Raw genomic sequence first — 19998 nt, 5'->3', positions numbered from 1 at the left:
TGAGTTATTTGAATACCAGCTAAACTGAATAATGAATTGTGGTTATTTTTTTAAAGCTTTCATTTGTTCTTTGACTTCACTAGGAGAATCTTAAAAAGCTGTTAGAGGTTTATGAGATGTTGGGAGAAGAGGAAGACATTGTTAATCCCTCAAATGAACTCATACGTGAAGGACAAATCCTTAAGCTTGCTGCTCGAAACACATCAGCTCAAGAACGTTATCTTTTCCTAGTAAGTATCATGATGTTTATGGAGCATTGAGGAACACCAAAATTCTCAGACACATATTGGGAAATTAGAATTCTTACTTGCAAAAAAAATATATTAATACATTCTTTGTATTACATTTTGAGGAAATCAAGTGGTCTAAATAAGTGCTTTCCTGGGAAACTAGAGTGCCTTTGTCATAGAAACCTTACCAAAACTTTGCTTTGGTTTAGCATTTTTATGAAAATCTTTCTAAAATGGATTATTCACTTCCTTGTTTAACAGTCTACTGAAAATAATTTAACCTTTACTTGAGGATTCGTTCATATCATCATAAGTATCAGTTATATATATGGGCTGCCTTCTGATTTTGGCTTTAATAATTTTATTTGTATAAAAGATTTTTAATTTTAAATAATATTGTTTATTTTATCTTTTATAATCTTACCTATACATTGTCTGGATATGAATTTTTCCTGTCCAAAATTATGTTTACATTTATATTTAGTTTTTTAATGCATTTTGAATTTCTGGTAGAATCTATAAAATTCTAATCTATGAACCTATTTTTCACTGAAAATTACTTCATCTGAATTTTTCCAGCAGTTCTTTTCAAATAAAGACTCCTTTCCCTAGTAGTTTGTGATCTTGAGTTTATTAAATGCTAGGTTTTTACATGCATTTATTTTTAAGTCTTATTTTATCTGTTCCATTGAATTGTCTTTGACAATTATTGGTTTCTTAGTTTGAGATACAGCAATCTGAGTCTACTTTTCCTTCCTTTCCAGTTTTTGCTTTAATATTTCCTGTATTCTGGGCCATATGTAGCTATAGCTTAGGCCAGTTTAATAATTCCTGCTGAGCATTAGAATATTGTGAGACACTCATGGATCATAAAATGCAGTAAAAACAACTTTACTTAGCATAAATAATGAAAGATAAGTTATGTAAAGAAGGACAAGTTTAAAAGGATGTCATTTAGGTAAAACAACTGCTCTGTGCTTGTGGTACCCATCAGGGCTGTGGAAATTCTATTCAAACTTCCATTGTCAACACACCATTGTTGTTGATCAGTTGTGTCCAACTCTTCATGACCCCATATAACATACTGTCGATAGGGTTTTCTTGGCAAAGATACTGGATGGCTTGCCATTTTTTTCCTCTAGTAGATTATGGTAAACAAAGGTTAAGTGACTTTCCCAGGGTCACATAGCTAGTAAGTGTCTGAGACCAGATTTGAACTCAGGTTTTCCTGCTGCTGGCCCAGCTCTTTATCCACATAGCTGCCTCCTAGGCAAACAGAGGTTAAGTGACTTACCCAAGGTCACACAGCTAGTAAATATATAGACATTGCTTCTGCCACACCTTGATATTCTTGACCTTTTATTCCTTAGTCTAATATAATTTTTATTTGTCTAAATCTATACAGCTTCCTTTTAGTCATTTGATCAATAGAACAATATAGATTATACTATCATTTTTACTACATTGATAATATCCAGCCATGAACACTGATTATCTCTCTAATTATTTAGGGCTTATATTTTCATAAAAATTTTGTTTTATGTAAGTGTTTATATATATATAATATATATATGTCTTGATAGGTTAAAAAATAGAGATGGGGTTGGACCTTTGATTTCATTGATGTTGTTAAATGAGGCAAATTCTCAGGTAGTCAGTGCATTTTATTATTTTAAATGAAATTTCTCTAGCCCTTTTTTTGTTACTAATATACAAAAAGGCTGATAATTTGGGGGTACTTTATTTTATATTCTGCTACTTTAGTAAAGCTACTAATTATCTTAATTTTTTCCCTTGATTCTCTAAGTAAAATTTCACATTGTTAGATGGTTTTACCTCCTCCCACTGTATTTAGTAGTAACAGTAATAATAATAGTTAAATTTATACAGCATTTATTGTGTACTAGCCACTGTGCTAAACGCTTTACAGTTATTTCATTTTATCCTTATAGTAACCCTGGGAGGTAGGTGCTGTGATGAAACTCAGTAAGAGGTTAAGTGACTTGCCCAGGGTAATACAGCAAATAATTGCCTGAGACCAGATTTGAACTCAGCAATTGCTTACTCCATGTTTGGCACTCTGTCCACCCTCCAGCTAGCTACCTATTCATCTCCTCAATTTCTTTTACTATTATTGCCATAGGTTCTATTTCTGACATAGTCAAACAATAACAAAGACAGGAATCTAAGACCCCGGTTTGTTTCAAATAATGCTTGTTCTTAGTTTTAGCTACATTTTAAGGAAAGGCCATCCTTTTATGCCTATACTTTTAAACTTGTTTTAAGGGTAGGAGGTGCAGCAGAGCCAAGATGGTAGAGAAAAGGCAGGGACTCACCTAACCTCTCCCAAATTCCCCTTCAAGCAACACCTAAGAACAGAGGAGCAAAACCCACAAAAGGATGGGGTGAAACAATTTTCCAGCCCAAGACCACTTAGAAGGTTGGCAAGAAAGGTCTTTTGCACCAGGGTGAGAGTGGAGCTCAGGCTACACCAGCCCAGGCCAAGCCCCAGCAAACTCACAGCAAGCCTTGGGCATGACTGAACCAACTGCAGCAGTGGGGGCTTCCAGAGCTCTCACCCCACAGAGACCGTGAGGAGGTGAGATGGCTGGTTGGAAGGATATTGCAAAGGTCTCTTTGCTGGCACCAGGGGCAGAACTGTGTTGTATTACCCATACTGTTAAGGAGGAGTATTAGCACATTAGAGCTTGTAACTGTAGGAGAGCAGGGACCCTGGTCACAGTTCCCGGGTGGAAGAGAGTGCTTGTGGTTGCTCATAGACTGGAGTACAGGCCAGGAGAGTAGTAAACACCTCTCCTTAGACCATACCACCTTGGAAAAACTGAAAGCTTGCAGACTCCCAAGACTACCTTTGAAAAGAGCTGCATAAAAAACCTGAAGCAGTGCCCCCTCCACCCCAGGAGTAGGGCCCACCTTTAATATGAAGCTGAGAAATAGGCTGGAAAGATGAGCAAACAACAGAAAAGATCATGACTATAGAAAGTTACTATGGTGACAAGGAAGATCAAAACACAAACTCAGGAAGATGACAAAGTCAAAACTGCTTTGTGCAGAGCCTCAAAGAAAAACATGAATTGGTCTTAGGACCTGGAAGTGCTCAAAAAGGGTTTTGAAAATCAAATAATAGAGGAAAAGTTGGGAAAAGAAATTACAGTGATGTAAGAAAATCATGAAAAAATCAAAAACTTGGTAAAGGAGGCACAAAAAGTACTGAATAAAATAACACCTTAAAAAACAAAATAGGCTAAATAGTAAAAGAGGCACAAAAATCCAATGGAGAGAAAAATGCAAAAAGATGTATAAAAATAAACTGAATAAAAGAACTCCTTAAAATGTACAGTTGGCCAAATGGAAAAGGAAGTACAAAAGCTTACTGGAGAAAGTAATTCTTTAAAAATTAGAATCGGACAAGTGGAAGCTAATGACTCCATGAGACATCAAGAAGCAATAAAACAAAATCAAAAGAATTTTAAAAATATAAGAAAATGTGAAACATCTCATTGGAAAAACAACTGACCTAGAAAATATGTCTAGGAGAAATAACTTAAGAATTATTGGACTACCTGAAAACCATGATCAAAAAAAGAACCTAGGTATCATTTTTCAAGAAATTATTAAGGAAAACTGCTCTGATATCCCAGATCCAGAGGATAAAATAGAAAATTGAATCCACCAGTCACCTCCTGCAAGAGATCCCAAAATGAAAACTCCCAGGAATATAATAGCCAAGTTCTGCAGCTCCCTCATTGAGGAGGCAAGCAATTTGATATAGGTTATACATGTGCAGTCATGCAAAGCATATTTCCATATTAGTTATGTTCTGAAAGAAAACAGACCAAAAAAAAAAGAAAGGAAACCCAAGAAAAATAAAGATTAAAAAAAAGTATGCTTTGATCTGCATTCTGATTCCATCAATTCATTCTTTGGAGATGGATTTTTCATCATAAATTCTTTGGAACTGTCTTAGATCATTGTATTACTGAGAATCACTAAGTCATTCACAGCTGATTATCATATAGTATTGCTTTTACCTTGGACACTGTTCCACTGATTCTTTTCACTTCACCTTGCATCAATTCATGTAAATCTTTCCAGATTTTCCTGAGGGCAACCTGCTAATAATTTCTTATAATAGCACAACACTATACCAGCACAATCATGTACCATAAGTTGGCCAGTCATTCCTCAATTGATGGGCATCCATTCAATTTCCAATTCTTTGCCACCACTAAAAGAGCTGCTCTATATTACACAAGAATTTTTAAATCTATGTATTCCACCTGTGTCCTCCCCATGCCCAGCTATTAGTTTTTTCTCTTGAAATTATATTACTTTTTAGATATTTTGTACTTGTTAATTCAATTCAATTAAGTACCTAATATGTATCAGGCATTATGCCAAGTACTAAAGATACAAAGACCAAAAAATGAAATATAGTCCCTAGTCTCAAGGAACTTAATCCTACTAGCATAGACAGTATGTACATATATAAGAATATTCAAAATAAATAGCAGTTGAAGAGGGCACTAGAAGCTAGAGTACCAGAAAAGCCTCCATGTAGAAGGAGTACTTGAGCAGAATTTTGAAGGAAACAAGATATTTTAAAACATTGGTGTCAAACTCAGATAGAAATGGATCATCCCTGTGGGCCACATACTGACTTAAAAAACACACAAATTAACATCATATTTTATTTTATGTTTATTTGTCAAACATTTTCCAGTCTGGTTCAGGTTGTACTTGTGAGTTTTGTAGGTACTTGCAGCTGGCAAGTGTGATACCTTTGCTTTAAGAAACTAAGGTGAGGAGTGAGTGCATTCCAGGCATGGGGGCCAGGCTGTGTAAAGGCACAGAGAAAGGAGGTGAAGTGTCTTATATGAAGAATAGCAATGAGGGCAGTTTAGCTGGGTAATAAGTAATAAGGTTAGAAAGACAGGTTGGGACCAGGTCATGAAGGGGCTCCTCCAACCTTTGTATCAAATCTATGATGAGGATCTAATAGCCAGGATAAATATGGAGCAAATAGTTTTCAAAAGAATTGAAGCTATTAACAATCATATGAAAGAATTTTCTATATCACAAGTGTGAGAAAAACAAATTAGAACAACTGAGTTTTCATTTCACTTAGAAAATTGGCAAAGATGACAAAAGATAGAAATAACTGGTGTTGGAAGAGTTACAGCAAGATGAGTATATTAATACACTGTTGATGGGCATATGAGTTGGTCTGACTATTCTGGAAAGCATTTTGGAGTTTTGATAAGAGTGTGACTAAAATGTCTATACCCTTTGACCCGAACATTCCACTACTAGGCATATACCCCAAGAAGGTGAATAAAAAAAAAAAGCCTCCCATACACCAATGTATTTATAGCTGCATTTTTTTGAGTAGCAGAGAACTAGAAACAAAGCCCATCAGCTAGTGAATAACTAAGCAAGTTGTGGTATATGGATATAATGCAACATTACTATGGTTTAGAAATGGCGAATATAAATATAGGTAAGCATGGGAAAGCTTATGTTAACTGATGCAGAGTGAAGTAATCAATACCAGGAAAACAATATCCACAGTAACTACAACAGTACAAATAAAGCAGCATCAAAACATTTGAAACAGAATGCTCTGATGTGGCTAATATGGATATATGTTTTACATGACTTCACATGTATAATTGATGCCATACTGCTTGCCTTTTCAGTGGGGGGGGGAGGGGGAAATGGGAGAGAATTTGGAACTCAATTTTTTAAAAATAGAATTATAAATAAATTTAAAAAGTAAATTGAATTCTGTGAATTATGGCCAAGTTTGGTCCCAGAGAAGAGCACACCCCCACATCCTTGTTTGCAAAAGAAAACTGTTGCTTAGGAAGCTATATATAATGTCATATTTTTTCAATATCTTATATATTGCTGAATTATTTCTTTTTTTTATTCTTTGTTATAAGTGATTGCTCTGTGGGAGGGAAAAGAAGGAAGGATACATTGTGAATATAGGTTATATAAAAACAAAATATCTATTAAAATTTCATTTTTTAAATAAAGGCCATTAGACTAGGCTAGGTTGGTGAACAGAGTGAAGGCCTAAATTTGGTGATGGCCATGGGAATGGAGAGAAGAGAAGGGGTGCTACAGTACAACTTAGCAAATGAATGACTTACTTGAGAGATGGTGGGTTCTCTTTCCTAGGAAGTCTTCAGTTGGTTTCTTTGAAAAGTCTACTCGTTGCTCCTGATTCTGACCTCTAGGGACAAACAGAACAAATTTCGTTCTTCTTTCACATGACAGCTCTTCTTAGCTGAAGCAGCCATCATGTTTCCTCTCAGAGTTTTGTCTTATCCATGCTAAATGTCCCCAGGTCCTTCAATTAATCTTCATGAGACATGGCCTGAAAGAGCCATGAATAGAAGAACTAGGGATATAATCCACAGAACTTACGGATTCTAATTATGTAAGAGGTGAGGGAAAGAACCTAGTTATAAGAGGTGAGGGAAAGGAAAGATTTGAAAGTAATGCTGAAGTTTTGTTACTGGGAAAAAGATGGGACATTTTCAGAGTCTTGAGAGTCATGTTTAGTGAGTTTGTCTATGTAGGAAAGTATCATATTCCTTAAGGGTTTTGTCCAAGTATGGGTTTTTAAATCAGTCCTGAGTAAATACTACATTTTTACTTCTTTGTTTCTCTGCTTTATTTCTCTGTATTTCACCTTTTTACAGTTCAACAACATGTTGCTATACTGTGTACCAAAATTCAGCTTGGTGGGATCTAAATACTCAGTTCGAACTAGAGTTGGTATTGATGGGATGAAAATTGTAGAAACCCACAACGAAGAATACCCACACACATTTCAGGTTTCTGGAAAAGAACGAACACTGGAATTACAGGCCAGGTAAGTGAACTATTACTTTTTGGCAAAAGTCAAAAAGCATCTGTATAAATCACAAGATTGAGTGGCTGAAGAAAATATTTCCCAAATACATTCTGTAGATCTTTTGGAGTCTGCTGGAACGCCTATAGGGAATTTCGTATGGTTAGAAGATATTTAAAGAACAACAAATTTAGAAGATAGACTAGAAAATTAACAATTGAATGAGAATAGCAATAAACTTATTGATATAAGTCATATTCTAAAAGACATATCCTAAAAGAAAAGAGTAAAAGGTGCTTAAAGAATGACAGGGTAATGTTACATGGTTGGAAATGTAAAGAAACTCATATGGCTGAGTATGATGAGAGGAAATTTTAACATGATTTAGATGAATCTGTAAATCTTAGTCAAGATGCAAAAAGAATCAGTAGTACAAATATAAAATATATAGTCAATATATTACCAAGGAAGATTGTAAGAATTGGGGTCTAAGATGTTCTGCCTGGAAGAAAAAAAGGTGGATTTATACTCTGCAATTTTGACTGTAGAACTATGTCTTACTCCGGTTGGTAAGGGCTTCCAAAGAGGTACTCTTGCGGTTGGCTACGTTTGTTCTGTTTTCTAATTTAGCAAGCAAAGAAATAAATCTTCCTTCTCCAACTGTTTATTTAAATATAGGTATTTGAGTTTTTCTTTGGGTATCAACTTTGTGCTGAAAGAGAGATGAGAACAAAATTTAAAATACTTTTAGAGTTATAAAATAAGTAACTTGTGGAAAGGCTTTTTAAAAAATAGCTATTTTTGCTTCAATCAGAGCAGACTTGAAAGAATTTATGATGGGCTTACAATGCAGGCATTTTCTGGTATCTCAGCAATTAGAATAAGGTGGATCTGAACTGTCACAAATGGAATTCAGGTTAGATTTAAAGAGGATTTACCTGAAGTGATTATTATTATATGTTTGAATCATCTAATTTATCATCTGCTTTCTGGAAGCACTTAAAAATAGCAAACATTTTCATTTCATTTCTTCAAGCTTGGTCTTGATGTGTGACTTAAAAACAGAATATTAGTTACATATTACAACAAAAGAAATATTACAAAGAACTCCCCAAGATGCCTACGTAAGGGGCAGCTAGGTGGTGCAGTGGATAGAGCACCAGCCCTGGAGTCAGGAGGACCAGAGTTCAAATCTGGCCTCAGACACTTACTAGCTGTGTGACCCTGGGCAAGTCACTTAACCCCAATTGCCTTTAAAAAAATAAAAAGATGCCTGTGTAAATAAACTGTTGTTTTATTTTGTATTTTTCTTGAGGATTTTTTTTTAAATAAATGCTCTTGAACTGGTTGGTCACTGTAGACTTTATCATTCCCAGTATTGAATAGGTTGATGGATCATGAGTTCATAGATTTAGAGCTGGAAGGAATCCAAGAGATCAATTATCATCTAGCCTGAGCTTCCTCACTTTACAAATAATTGACTTTGAATGAATTGCCCAGGTAGGTAATAATAGCCAGAATTTGAACCAGGTTCTCTGACTCTAACAAGTGCATTCTCTGCTACACTACACTACGCATCGAGATTCCTGTTATGGTGCCATGTACGTAAGGTCACTTAGGAGAGATTATTTGATGGCAATTTCATTTTATAGGAGTGCAATGGTAGAAGCTAGAAATAAATTCACTGTACAATCCCCTTCCTCCCACCTATAGGACTGTCTATACTAAGTAAGTGAATAGGTTGAAATTCTTTTTAAAAAATTTTTCTTTGTTGAATTGCCAGAGATATGTTAAATTTTTATTATGACCCTTTGCCATTCATCACTAAATTTTCTGGAAATTTGGGAATAGGATCAATATATCTCAGTAAGCTTAGTTGCATTCACCAGTTGTAACTCATTTATATTTTCTGAATTCATTTTAAACTTTGCCAATTTTTTTTTTTTAGTTCTGAGCAAGACAAAGAGGAATGGATCAAGGTAAACATGATTCCTTATCTTCATTTTAACTTTTCCATATTCACTATATATGCCGAGATAATACAAATTTAACCATTAGTGAATGTGATGTCCATTGGAACTATTTATTTAATGGCGGGGGAGGGTATTACTGTACTAGATTTTGTTCTTTTTGTGTTTTCATCAGCATTGCATTATATTCTTTAATGTCCATTTTGAATTTTTTACATTTTTAGGCACTTCAAAATACTATTGAAGCTTTCCATCAAAGGAATGAAACCTTCAGAAATGCTATAGCAAAAGATAATGATATGCACTTGGAGGTTTCTGTAAGTTCTTAACAATTTTTTTTGTTTTTTTTGTTTTTTTTGTTTTTTTTTTTGCAAATGATTATTGCTAAGGGCTAGCTTCATATACTTTCTTTGGATTCCCAGGGTACTGGAATTACAAAGTAAGGTAGGGGTTTTTTGTTTTTGTTTTTAGTTTGTTTTTTAGCAAATTCTTTTCCTATGCAATGTCAGAACAAGCTTTCTAGTCAGTATCTCTCTTTTTTTTTTTTTTATAATTGCCCTGCTGAGTGACCTTCCCATACATTTTTTAGCTGAAGTCTTTAGGATATCTCTTTACATTGAATTTCAGAACTGTGGTTTGAACAGTGCAATAGTGTTGTTAATGGTACTGTCCCTTGGGAGGGGATAGTAATTTTCTCTACTAAAATATTGCACAATTGGGTCCCTTGGCTTTTTAGACTGCTGAGCTTGGGAAAAGGGCCCCAAGATGGATTCGAGACAATGAAGTAACAATGTGTATGAAATGCAAAGAATCTTTTAATGCACTGACAAGGAGAAGACATCATTGCCGAGCATGTGGACATGTAAGTACCAGTTTGTCACTTGATGATCATCTTATTACTGGCCATCTCCTGGACCCCAATTGCTCCAGAGGAGAGAGGTTTCTTTTTATAATAGATCATATAATAAATAATTGATAAGGGAACTTTTTTTTTAGTAACACTTGAAAACAAGTGTCTTCTGTGATTGTGCTAAGATTAAAGATCATCAAAACTTTTTCTTCTGAAAGAATTCCTTTTGTATTATTTTTTTTTGAAATGGGTATGCTATCGTCATTGCTAGATAATTTTTTTCTGTAATAACATTTCTTCAAGGTTTTTGGTTTTTTGGAGTTTTTTTTTTTTTGGCTAACCATGCAGATATAGTTGTAATTCAACAAACCTTTAGTATATGCAATATTTTGCTTTCTTTTGATATATTGTTAATATAATAACTTTACACTTCTCTGCTTTCATCTATCTTTTTTTTTCCTATTGAATCTGTCTTTTTAAAAACCAGTTAGCAACTTATGATCATAGATGAAACTAGGAAGTTTACAGTTTGTATTTCTGTGACATTTCTAGTTTAGTTTTTAGCTTAAGAAATTGCAAATGCACGGTCTACTCTAATTCTTCCAAGGTGACTTCCAAAGCTTCTGATTTTCTTGACAATTAAATTCTGCCAAATCACTCCCTGTGTTTAGGCAAATCAAACTCTTCTTATAAAATGAAAGTGTTTTTTTTTCTCAAAAGTAACTTTTTTTCTTTGTTTTGGAGGCAAATCCTTTTCTTAAGGTCATAAAGCCACTTTTCTCCAAATTGGAGAGAAAAGTTCAGAGCTATACTGATACGGCAGGGTTCCCAAGACTGATGAAATTGACTTATTAGTCTGATTCAAAAAAAAAAGACCTCTACAGGTTAACTTTCTAGACATATCCTCACCCCTTCTCTCCTTTAGAGTCACCAGAGAATAACATTTTTAAGTTGACTTCAGTTCTGTTAGGGTTTTGAGCAGCTTTTTTACTGAACAAGTATCGACATAGATTCACACGAAATACATTTCCTTTGCAACAACCATTGAGTGCACTCTTAAGTTAGATCAAAGGATCCTTCTTTTAAAAAAAACTTTAGGCAATTCATTTTGCCAAAAATTTGAACATTTCATTTCTCTAGTGCAGTGGTTTTTAACCTTTTTTATGTCATAGATCCCTTTAGCAGTATGGTGAAACCTATGGACTCCTCAGAATGTTGTTTTAAATGCATAAAATAATATGTAGTGTTACAAAGGTAATCAATTATACTGAAACCAAATTATGCAAAATTTAAAACAAACACACACACACACACACACACACTCACAGTGTTTCTTGTGACCTTATTGTTAAACACTACCAAATAGGAGGGTAACTTGAACCAGAATCAAGCACTTCTTGATGGTCAGGAGGATCTCTTGAAAGGCTGTCAGGTACCTTTGGGGAGGTTCTTATGACCTTGCTGCCATATACCTCTCTTTATTTTGGAGGTTCCATTAACCTTGAAGTAAGTCACTCCAAGTAGGCCTTTATATCCCTGAACAAAACAAAAGTTCATATATGTTAAACAAACCTAAAATAAGCAGTGAATAAAACCAGATTCTAGCAACCAATTAGTGGTTCCTGGACAGAGAGTAATGAAGTTCATGGGATTCTTAGAGGAATTGGGAGCAATTAAGCTCTTCCCAATAGACTGAGCCACTGGTTCCAGGTGTGATATACTATCTGGTGCTAAGAAGAAGGTTAGAAATACATTCCAGTAAAAGAATAAAATGGGCCGCTTTCCCTTGCTTTCAGATCATCCGTGGTCCAGTGAGACTGAAAATGGCTTAGTCCCAGACTGAATTAAGTGACTTTTAACTGTTAAAAGGAAGAGTTTGTACCGACATAGTTTTATGTTTGCAATGTACAAGTAGGCTATAAAAAGAGATATGCACACATACTTCTTAGCATGTTTAATTTTATTGTTGTTCAGTCATTTCAGTTATGTCCAACTCTTCATGACCCCATTTAGGGTTTTCTTGGCACAGATACTAAAGTGATCAGCCATTTCCTTCTCCAGCTCGTTTTATAGATGAGGAAACTGAATGTGTTAAGTGACTTGCCCAGGATCAAAGTGTCTAAGGCCAGATTTGAACTCACAAAGTCATATTGACTCCAGCCCCTACACTCCATCCACTGCACCTCCTAGCTTCCCAGTGTGTTTAAATGTGCTTGGCCTTTCCCCTAAATGGTGAGATTCTGTAGTCCTAAATGATATGTCAGTAAGAATGGAAAGCTCTGATCCAAAAAACCTCTTATAAATTTCAAAAGGTCTTTTACCTCAATTAATGGGAAATACAGCAATTCAGAGATGAGTGGTACTGTGCCTTCCTGGCATCTGTTTAAATGTTGAAATCCTATGTATGTCACCATTTGATTGTGGAAGGAAAACTTACTGTATTTTGCATTGCAGGCACAAATCTCCCAAATAAATTCTTATTAAATTATCTTTATTCTGAATTCAAGCATGGTTCTACTTGAGAGATATGTCCAAAGTCACGAGTGGACTCTTGTCAGTTTGGACATTTCTCTCTCAAGGCAAGCAATTTTTGAATTTAGGATAATAGTAAATTAATAAAAATTGTTTCTGGCAGGCTTGTGTTATCAGTGTAGAACACAAGGACAGCTAGGTGGCACAGTGGACACAGCACTAGCTCTGGAGTCAGGAGGACCTGAGTTCAAATCCAGTCTCAGACACTTGACACTAGCTGTGTGACCTTGCCGTCACTTAACCTAGATTGCCTCGTCACCCTCCCCCCAAAAAAGCAACACAGAGCACAGTATTAACAATCACTTTTCTATACAAGACACTCTGCTGGGTGGCACAGGAAAGGTAAAGATCTGGTTCTTTCTGTCAAGCTTATGACTCAGTACAGAAGGTCAGAGATAGATAAAGGTACTACGGTGTAAAAGAAGGACAAATATCATAAGAGAAGAACAAATCAAGTGCCATGGGAATACAGAGGAAAGAGAAATCACTTCTTTCTGGCTGGATGAGTTTGTGAAGAAAATTGCAGTTGTGCTGTATCTTGAAATATGGATGAAATTTCAACAAATGACAGAGGTACAGTGAGGATGGGATAGAACAGTGGTCATTCTAAACAAAAGGAGCAACTTTAGCAAAAGGAGGAAAGTGGGATCATTCAGGAATGTCTACAAAACCTCTGATAGTCCAATCTAACTAGGTAGAAAGGAGCAGTATGTTGGGAGTAGAAGGTGGTTCAGTAGGTACCTTTAGATAATTGAGGGCCTTAAATACCCTTTTATGGGATTTAGGTTTTATTCTATAGGCATTGTAGGGTCATTGATGACTGGAGGTATAAATTTGGGAGGTGATATTTGAAGTCATGTGAGTTTATTAGTAGCAAGGTGGGAATGGTTTAGAGAAAGAAGAAAAAGCAATAATCTACATCTTTAAGGAAGGTAAGAGAGCAAAGATGACCCATTAAAGACTGAAAAGAAGACAGAGAGATAGAAGAATGAATGGAGTACAATATCATAGAAGATAGACTTGCAAGAAAGAAGTGACATAATTTTGAGAGCACTGATGGATCAATTTCTAAGTTATCTGAAAGAGAAGATACTGATTGATATTGTCTGATTGATCAGCCAATATCGGTATTAAAAAAAAAAGACTATCAGAAAGATAATAGTAACTACGAGCAAATTGATTAAGAATTTGTTTGCACTAATTTGCACCTTTTTATTGATTCAGTACAGCTATTCAGGGATGGGGTCAAAACCCTGACCCTTATTATAAATTTTTTTTTGATTCAGTAGAACAAATTTTAATCTTTAAGGCTGTCTATCAGGGTGTCTCCCATGCACATGTTAAGAACATGCAAGATTTCCTGCTAGATATAACAACAGAACTTTTAAATATAATCCTCTGATCTTTGGTCTAAGAGAGACAGCCAAATGACCATCCTTACTAAAATGCTGGCATTATTAATAAAATGATTAAATTACCCAGGAAAAAATGATCCTCTGATTATCAGTATCAACTAAGGCAAAAGACAGAGAAACATAAGTTTAACAAAGCTGTTTAGAGGATATATGTATGGAATGAGAAGTGGAATTCTTAATGCTTATGAGGTCCACCACATGTTCCTGTTTGCAAATGGCATTCTGTTAATTGTTACAAATCCTGGAATACTATATAGCCCCTCCAATTTGGCTCAGTAGTCTAAACAAAAAAACCTGTTGTCCATTTCCATATTAACTGTGATATAGTTAGGTAACAGACACTGCCAATAATCAATGAGCTAGAGGTGCATAATTGAACAGGAGAAGATAGACTAGATTACTTTATAGAAATTAGGTAGCACTTTCAACAATACCAACTCCTTCTTGAAACAGAAACTTGTCTTTTGAAAAAAATACCAGTATTGGTTCAGCTAAAATTTGTGAAACATCAGTCTCCAAAGAATCAAAATTTCAGGTGGCTGAGGAGAGACAAATGATAGGCTGAAATAGGCTGCAACCTAGTATTCAATAATAATTTTTGCAAAGTACTTTATATACATTATCTCATTTTATCCTCACCACAGTCCTATGAAGTAAGTATTGCAGAAAATATTATTCCCATTCCATAAGAAACTGAGGCTTGAAATTTCTCGCACAACTCCTAAGCTAGATTTGAACCCAGATCTTTCCTGAATCCAGGTACAGTATCTTTTCCACTAAAGCACTTGCTATCAGCAAATATGGTTCTTTTTTTTTTCTTGCATGTGTACTTCCACCTTCCCCATAGGCGTAATATTGAGTAGTTGTTCAGTCATTTTCAATCATGTCTGACTCTTTGTGACCCCATTTGGAGGTTGTTTGGTTTTTTTTTTTTTTGGTTTGTTTTTTTTTTTTTTGGCAAAAATACTGGAGTGGTTTGCCATTTCCTTCTCCAAGTGTCTAGTGTTGATATCTCTTTGCCAAGACTTAGGGTCAAAAGAAAGGTAACACTTCTTCTTTTCATGATCCTATCTTTTTTTTTTTTTAAGGCAACTGGGGTTAAGTGACTTGCCCAGGGCCACACAGCTAGTAAGTGTCAAGTGTTTGGTTTGAGGCTGGATTTGAACTCAGGTCCTCCTGACTTCGGGCCAGTTCTCTATCCACTGCGCCACCTAGCTGCCCCTTCATGATCCTATCTTCCCAAGAATTGTTAAAAATCATCCAGTACAATTCTCATTGGATCTCCCAGAGAGGGGAAAAAATAAGGTCAATAGAAATTTGAAGCCTTTTTCAGACTCTTCAGAATTCACATAATTCACAGTGCTAGTGAAGACAAATTCTGGGATTACTCTTCCATTTCTCAGCTCAGTTTTTTGCTATTTGCTTACTCTCCTGCCCCTACTATATCCATCTCCTACCCCCCTCCACCTGAATACCCAGAGTTCCAGTTACTACTTGGTCCTGGACATTCGCATGTCTAGTATCTCCTCTCCTTGATTCTATCAACCTTTCTGCTATTCTGTCCCAGAAGCACATACATGTACTTCCAGCTTTACGAACCTGCCCTCCTAAAAGAAGAAAGCATTTGGGTCCATTATCCAAGAAATCATCTATTACTCCATTGTTATTTCTGAGACCGTTTAATTCCCTCCTCTCTTCTGGGTTATGTGGTTCCTTGGAGGTTCATAGTGATGCACTAACTAGTTCAAGCTTCTGTCTGTGTTCAGTTTTTCAGCTGTGTCCAAATCTTTAAGACGCCTTTTGGAATTTTCTTAGCAAAGATACTGGAATGGTTTGCTATTTCCTTCTCCAGCTCATTTTACAAATGAGGAAACTGAGGCAAAGAGGGTTAAGTGACTTGCCCAAGGTCACATAAGTGTTTAGGGCCAGGATTTGAATTTAGGAAGATGAGTCTTCCTGACTCCAGGCCCAGCACTGTATCCAGTGTGCCACCTAGTTGCCTAAGCTCTGGTTCTTTCCATCTCTGACTGTGTCTGCTCTCCCTTTTAAAGTTCAAGTCCAACAGCATGGCTCAGGTATAAGACTTGTCATGACTCTATCAATCCTTCTCTGGTGTCGATGGGTATTTTTCTACCTTGTATAGGAAAACATGTTCAGTACTGGAATAAAGGCTTCATTATGGATGGCACTGAGTACTCAAGGAAATGCCTGGGTGCACACCTCTGTTATTATATATGGACATGCCAAGTGTTCATGAATATCGATTGATTATATTCAGTTTTCATTAAACAAATTGTACTGTAAAATATTTTAAGGTCAACTCATATGTATATAATGTTAAAAAAAAAGATAACCAACCAATGCCCACCTTTTTCAAAGAGTGGTCAATACAGCAGAATTCTATTAGAGTACAGCAAATGAATTTAATTGGCCTGTTGAAGCCAATGACAATAGGATAGCATGTACAGGACCCTAGTCATTATGTTAATGTTAATTTGAAGACATTAAATTAAAAAACAAAATTTTACTGTAGCTATAATTACCAAGTCCACTGTCAAAGATTCTTTCAAATTGATCTCCATCAATCTGCTTAGCACATAGTAAGTGTTTAATAAATGCTTATTGACTGACTGACATATCATATCCTTTCAAGCAACTAATGTTTATGGAGTATTTAAGAAATTTATATGGTAGATTTCTTTCTCTTTTCTCGATACAAAACTTCAGTTTTGACTAAACTTTTTGGTGAGGTGGCTTAAATATTAGAATGACATCTCTCAAAAACATCTTCTTAGAGTCTGTTTATTTTCTAGCTCTACAACTGAGCTCAAAGGTAATACAGAATGTTAAATTTGTCACTGAACATTTACAGAGGAGGCTTACTTTGCCCTGACACAGAAACAACACAGACACCATAGGACTTAGGTTCTCTGGACATGGCCTATCTTGTCTCCACCTAGAAATGCATCTGGTCAGTCAGGGTTTGGTAACTCCTGAGGTCTTAGGCACCCACCCAGTCGGAGATGCCCAGACTCTGAATTACTGGGACTTTTTATTACCACTAGACCAAGAAACTGTGTCAGGGAAGCAGGAGGTCAAAGGAAGTTTTATTAGGAAAATGCTGGTCTTACCACAGTAGCCACCTTACCTCCCTGATAGTGCCAGGTAGAAACTGCCTTTCAAGAAACATATAGTTCTATTACTGGATATATGTGGTGTTCAGGGAGGACTAGCACTTCTAGTGCAAGGGCTTGCTGAGGCTTTATCAGGGTTGCTCATCTACTTTTGGGTGTCTGCCTTTCACCCAACTCCCAGCTGTGGTTCCAAGAAGCTGGAGCATACACAGCAGCCACACTCCAGTAAAACCATCTCAGCATGCAGGCTAAAGTTAAGGTTAACCATATTAAGAGTACCAATAGGCCTCAAACCTCTCAGTGAGTTAGGAGGATGTCTACCCCAAGCATATGAAGACTTCCCCTGGCAGAATGGGCAGATGAGAGCAGTTTGTTCCAATGGCCACAAAAGCAGCTGAAGCAGGCGCTGTGGAGTGCTTACGGCTTGGTCAGACATCAGAGACACCAGGGTAACCCAGTGCATCCCAGGCCATTGCCAGTCATGTTCACCTTTGTCTTGTCACTGGACTTCAATGACTCTGGAAGAGTGAGTGAAGCTGATGACTTTGTGCAACTCTGCCTCATTTAAATCCAATTCACTTACAAATCAAGACATCACCCTGTGATGTTATCGATCCTCTTGAAAAAAGAACAAGATCCATTACTGAAGTAATAGGGTTTTGTGATATTTTTTCTTCTTATAAACAGTGAGAGAAGCAATACCTTTTACTTAGAGTAAGCCCTTGTTAACGTATTGATCTATCTGTTTAGGTTAGATAAACTTTCATTAGAAAATTAGGGTATTAGTTACATAAAAACCTAATTTTTCACATTATATAACAAAATCAATGGGTTTTTCAACCATCATTTGTTTTGCAGCAAATATTTAAATTCTTCTTAGCTGTTACTATTAGCTGTAGTGGAATTCTGCTTAAGAAATAGCAGTAGTCTGTGATTATGATTGCTATTCCTTTTTTTCCTTGTTTTTAAGGTGGTCTGTTGGAAATGTTCCGACTATAAAGCTCAACTTGAATATGATGGTGGTAAATGGAACAAAATTTGTAAAGACTGCTATCAAATAATAACTGGATGCACAGACAGTGAAGAAAAGAAAAGGAAAGGAATCTTAGAGGTATGATGAAAAAATGGGAGTCTCATTCTTATATATTATTTAAACTTTTTAATGACAAATAGTAATGGATCTGGATTCGAGAAGACCTGAGTTCAAAGATGGCCTAAGACATTTACCAAGTCTATCTCAGTTTCCTCAACTATAAAATGAGATTATAATAATATCTCCAGGATTGTTGTGAGGATCAAATGAGATAATATTTGTCAAGTTCTTAGCACAATACCTGGTACAGAGTAAGTGCTTAATAAATGTTTGTTTTCTTCTCTCCCTTCTCAGTCATGTCTACTTACAAAAGCATATATGACATTACAAATATGGAGTAATTTTTTTTATTTCCATATTAGCCATGTTGCAGAAGAAAACACGTCCATCCATAAGAAAAATAAAGTAAAAAAAAAAAAAGTATTCATCAGTTTGTACTCTGAAGTCACCAGTTCTCTCTCGAGGTGGATAGCATTTTTCATCATGGATCCTTTGAAATTGTGTTATATCATTGTCTTGATCAGAATAGCTAATTCTTTCACAGTTGCAATATTGCTGTCACTGTGTACTCTTGGTTCTGATCACTTCACTTTGGGAAAAAGAAATAATTGTACACCCATTGGTTCTGCTCTATTGTATTTTTAACCAATGAAAATGAGAGGAAAGTAGCCCTAAAGACCACTGATGAGACCTCCCCTATTCTCCAGTCACGCACACAGTTATTTCAACAATTAGTCTCTGTGAGAAATATCCAATAAGGATTAGATTAAGGAAATTATGACATTAGCTTGTGTTCCAAGTTCTGATGAGTCACTAAGTTGTCTCAGGATCTCCTTAGGTTTATATCTGGCTTAATCCCCGTAAGCTGCCACATTTCAATTAACTGCTCTCATAAGAATTCAGTTATTCATCATATTGTGACTGGATTTTTCCAGCAGGCCTGTCCTTCTGAATTTTTTGTTCTTGGGAATACTGGGGAAAAAGAAGACATTTTGTTAATTTATATAATAAAAAAAATTGTAAGAAAGGAAGAAAAAGACTGTAGGGTTCATAGGAGTCTTCTCATGTTTTTTTGAAACCATCCTGTTTGTCATTTCTTATCGTATAATAGTGTTCCATCACAATAGTGTTCCATCACAATCATATATTACAACTTGTTCAGCCATTCCCCAGTTAATGCGCATCCCCTCAATTTCCAATTTTATGCCACCACAAAAAGAGCTACTATAAATATTTTTTATACAAAAGGCCCTTTTCCCTTTTCTTGATCTCTTTGGGATGCAGACCTAGTAGTGGTATTATTAGGTAAAAAGGTATGCACAGTTTTATAGATGAGCATAGTTCCAAATTATTCTCCAGAATGATTAGACTAGTTGACAACTGCACCAGCAGTGCATTGGTGTCTTTTAACTTTCCCATGTCCCCACCCCCTCAGAATGTCTCATTTTTCTTTTCTGTCATGTTAGCCAATTGGATTAGGTACGAGGTGGTATCTCAGAGTTTTTTCTCAAGCATTTCTCAAATGCTTTCTGAAAGCATTTCTCTAATCAAAAGTGATTTAGAGTATTTGTTTTCATGTGACATTGACCATTTACCAATTGAGGAGTGGCTCATATTTTTATATATTTCACTTAGTTCTCTGTCTATGAGAAATGGTGCGTTTATCAGAGATACTCGCTATAAAATTTTTCCCTGGTTTCCTGTTTTCCTTTTAATTTTGGCTACATTAGTTTTGTTTGTGCAAAAACTTTTTAACTTCATATAATCAAAATTATTCATTTTACTTCTTATGGTCCAGATATCACTTATTTGGTCATAAACTTTTCCTTTATTCATAGATCTGGCAGGTATGTTTTTTCTGTGCTCCTCTAATTCATGATATCACCCT

General features: G+C 35.7%; 1 protein-coding gene across 2 annotated transcripts in view; it reads left to right on the top strand.

Moving 5' to 3' along the window:
- Nucleotides 1-19998, top strand: part of FGD4 (FYVE, RhoGEF and PH domain containing 4) — a 249356-nt gene that overhangs the window by 218119 nt on the left and 11239 nt on the right. For both annotated transcript variants that reach the window (XM_027844267.1, XM_027844268.1), the window contains 6 exons: nt 84-230; nt 6965-7137; nt 9065-9095; nt 9311-9403; nt 9823-9948; nt 17988-18128. In XM_027844267.1, coding sequence (XP_027700068.1) covers nt 84-230; nt 6965-7137; nt 9065-9095; nt 9311-9403; nt 9823-9948; nt 17988-18128 — 711 coding nt within the window. The remainder of the gene's footprint in view (nt 1-83; nt 231-6964; nt 7138-9064; nt 9096-9310; nt 9404-9822; nt 9949-17987; nt 18129-19998) is intronic.

This window comes from Vombatus ursinus, unplaced genomic scaffold (assembly GCF_900497805.2).
Source record: "Vombatus ursinus unplaced genomic scaffold, bare-nosed wombat genome assembly UNPS02014941.1, whole genome shotgun sequence".
NCBI lineage: Eukaryota > Metazoa > Chordata > Mammalia > Diprotodontia > Vombatidae > Vombatus > Vombatus ursinus.
This window is presented reverse-complemented; position numbering and strand designations above follow the sequence as displayed.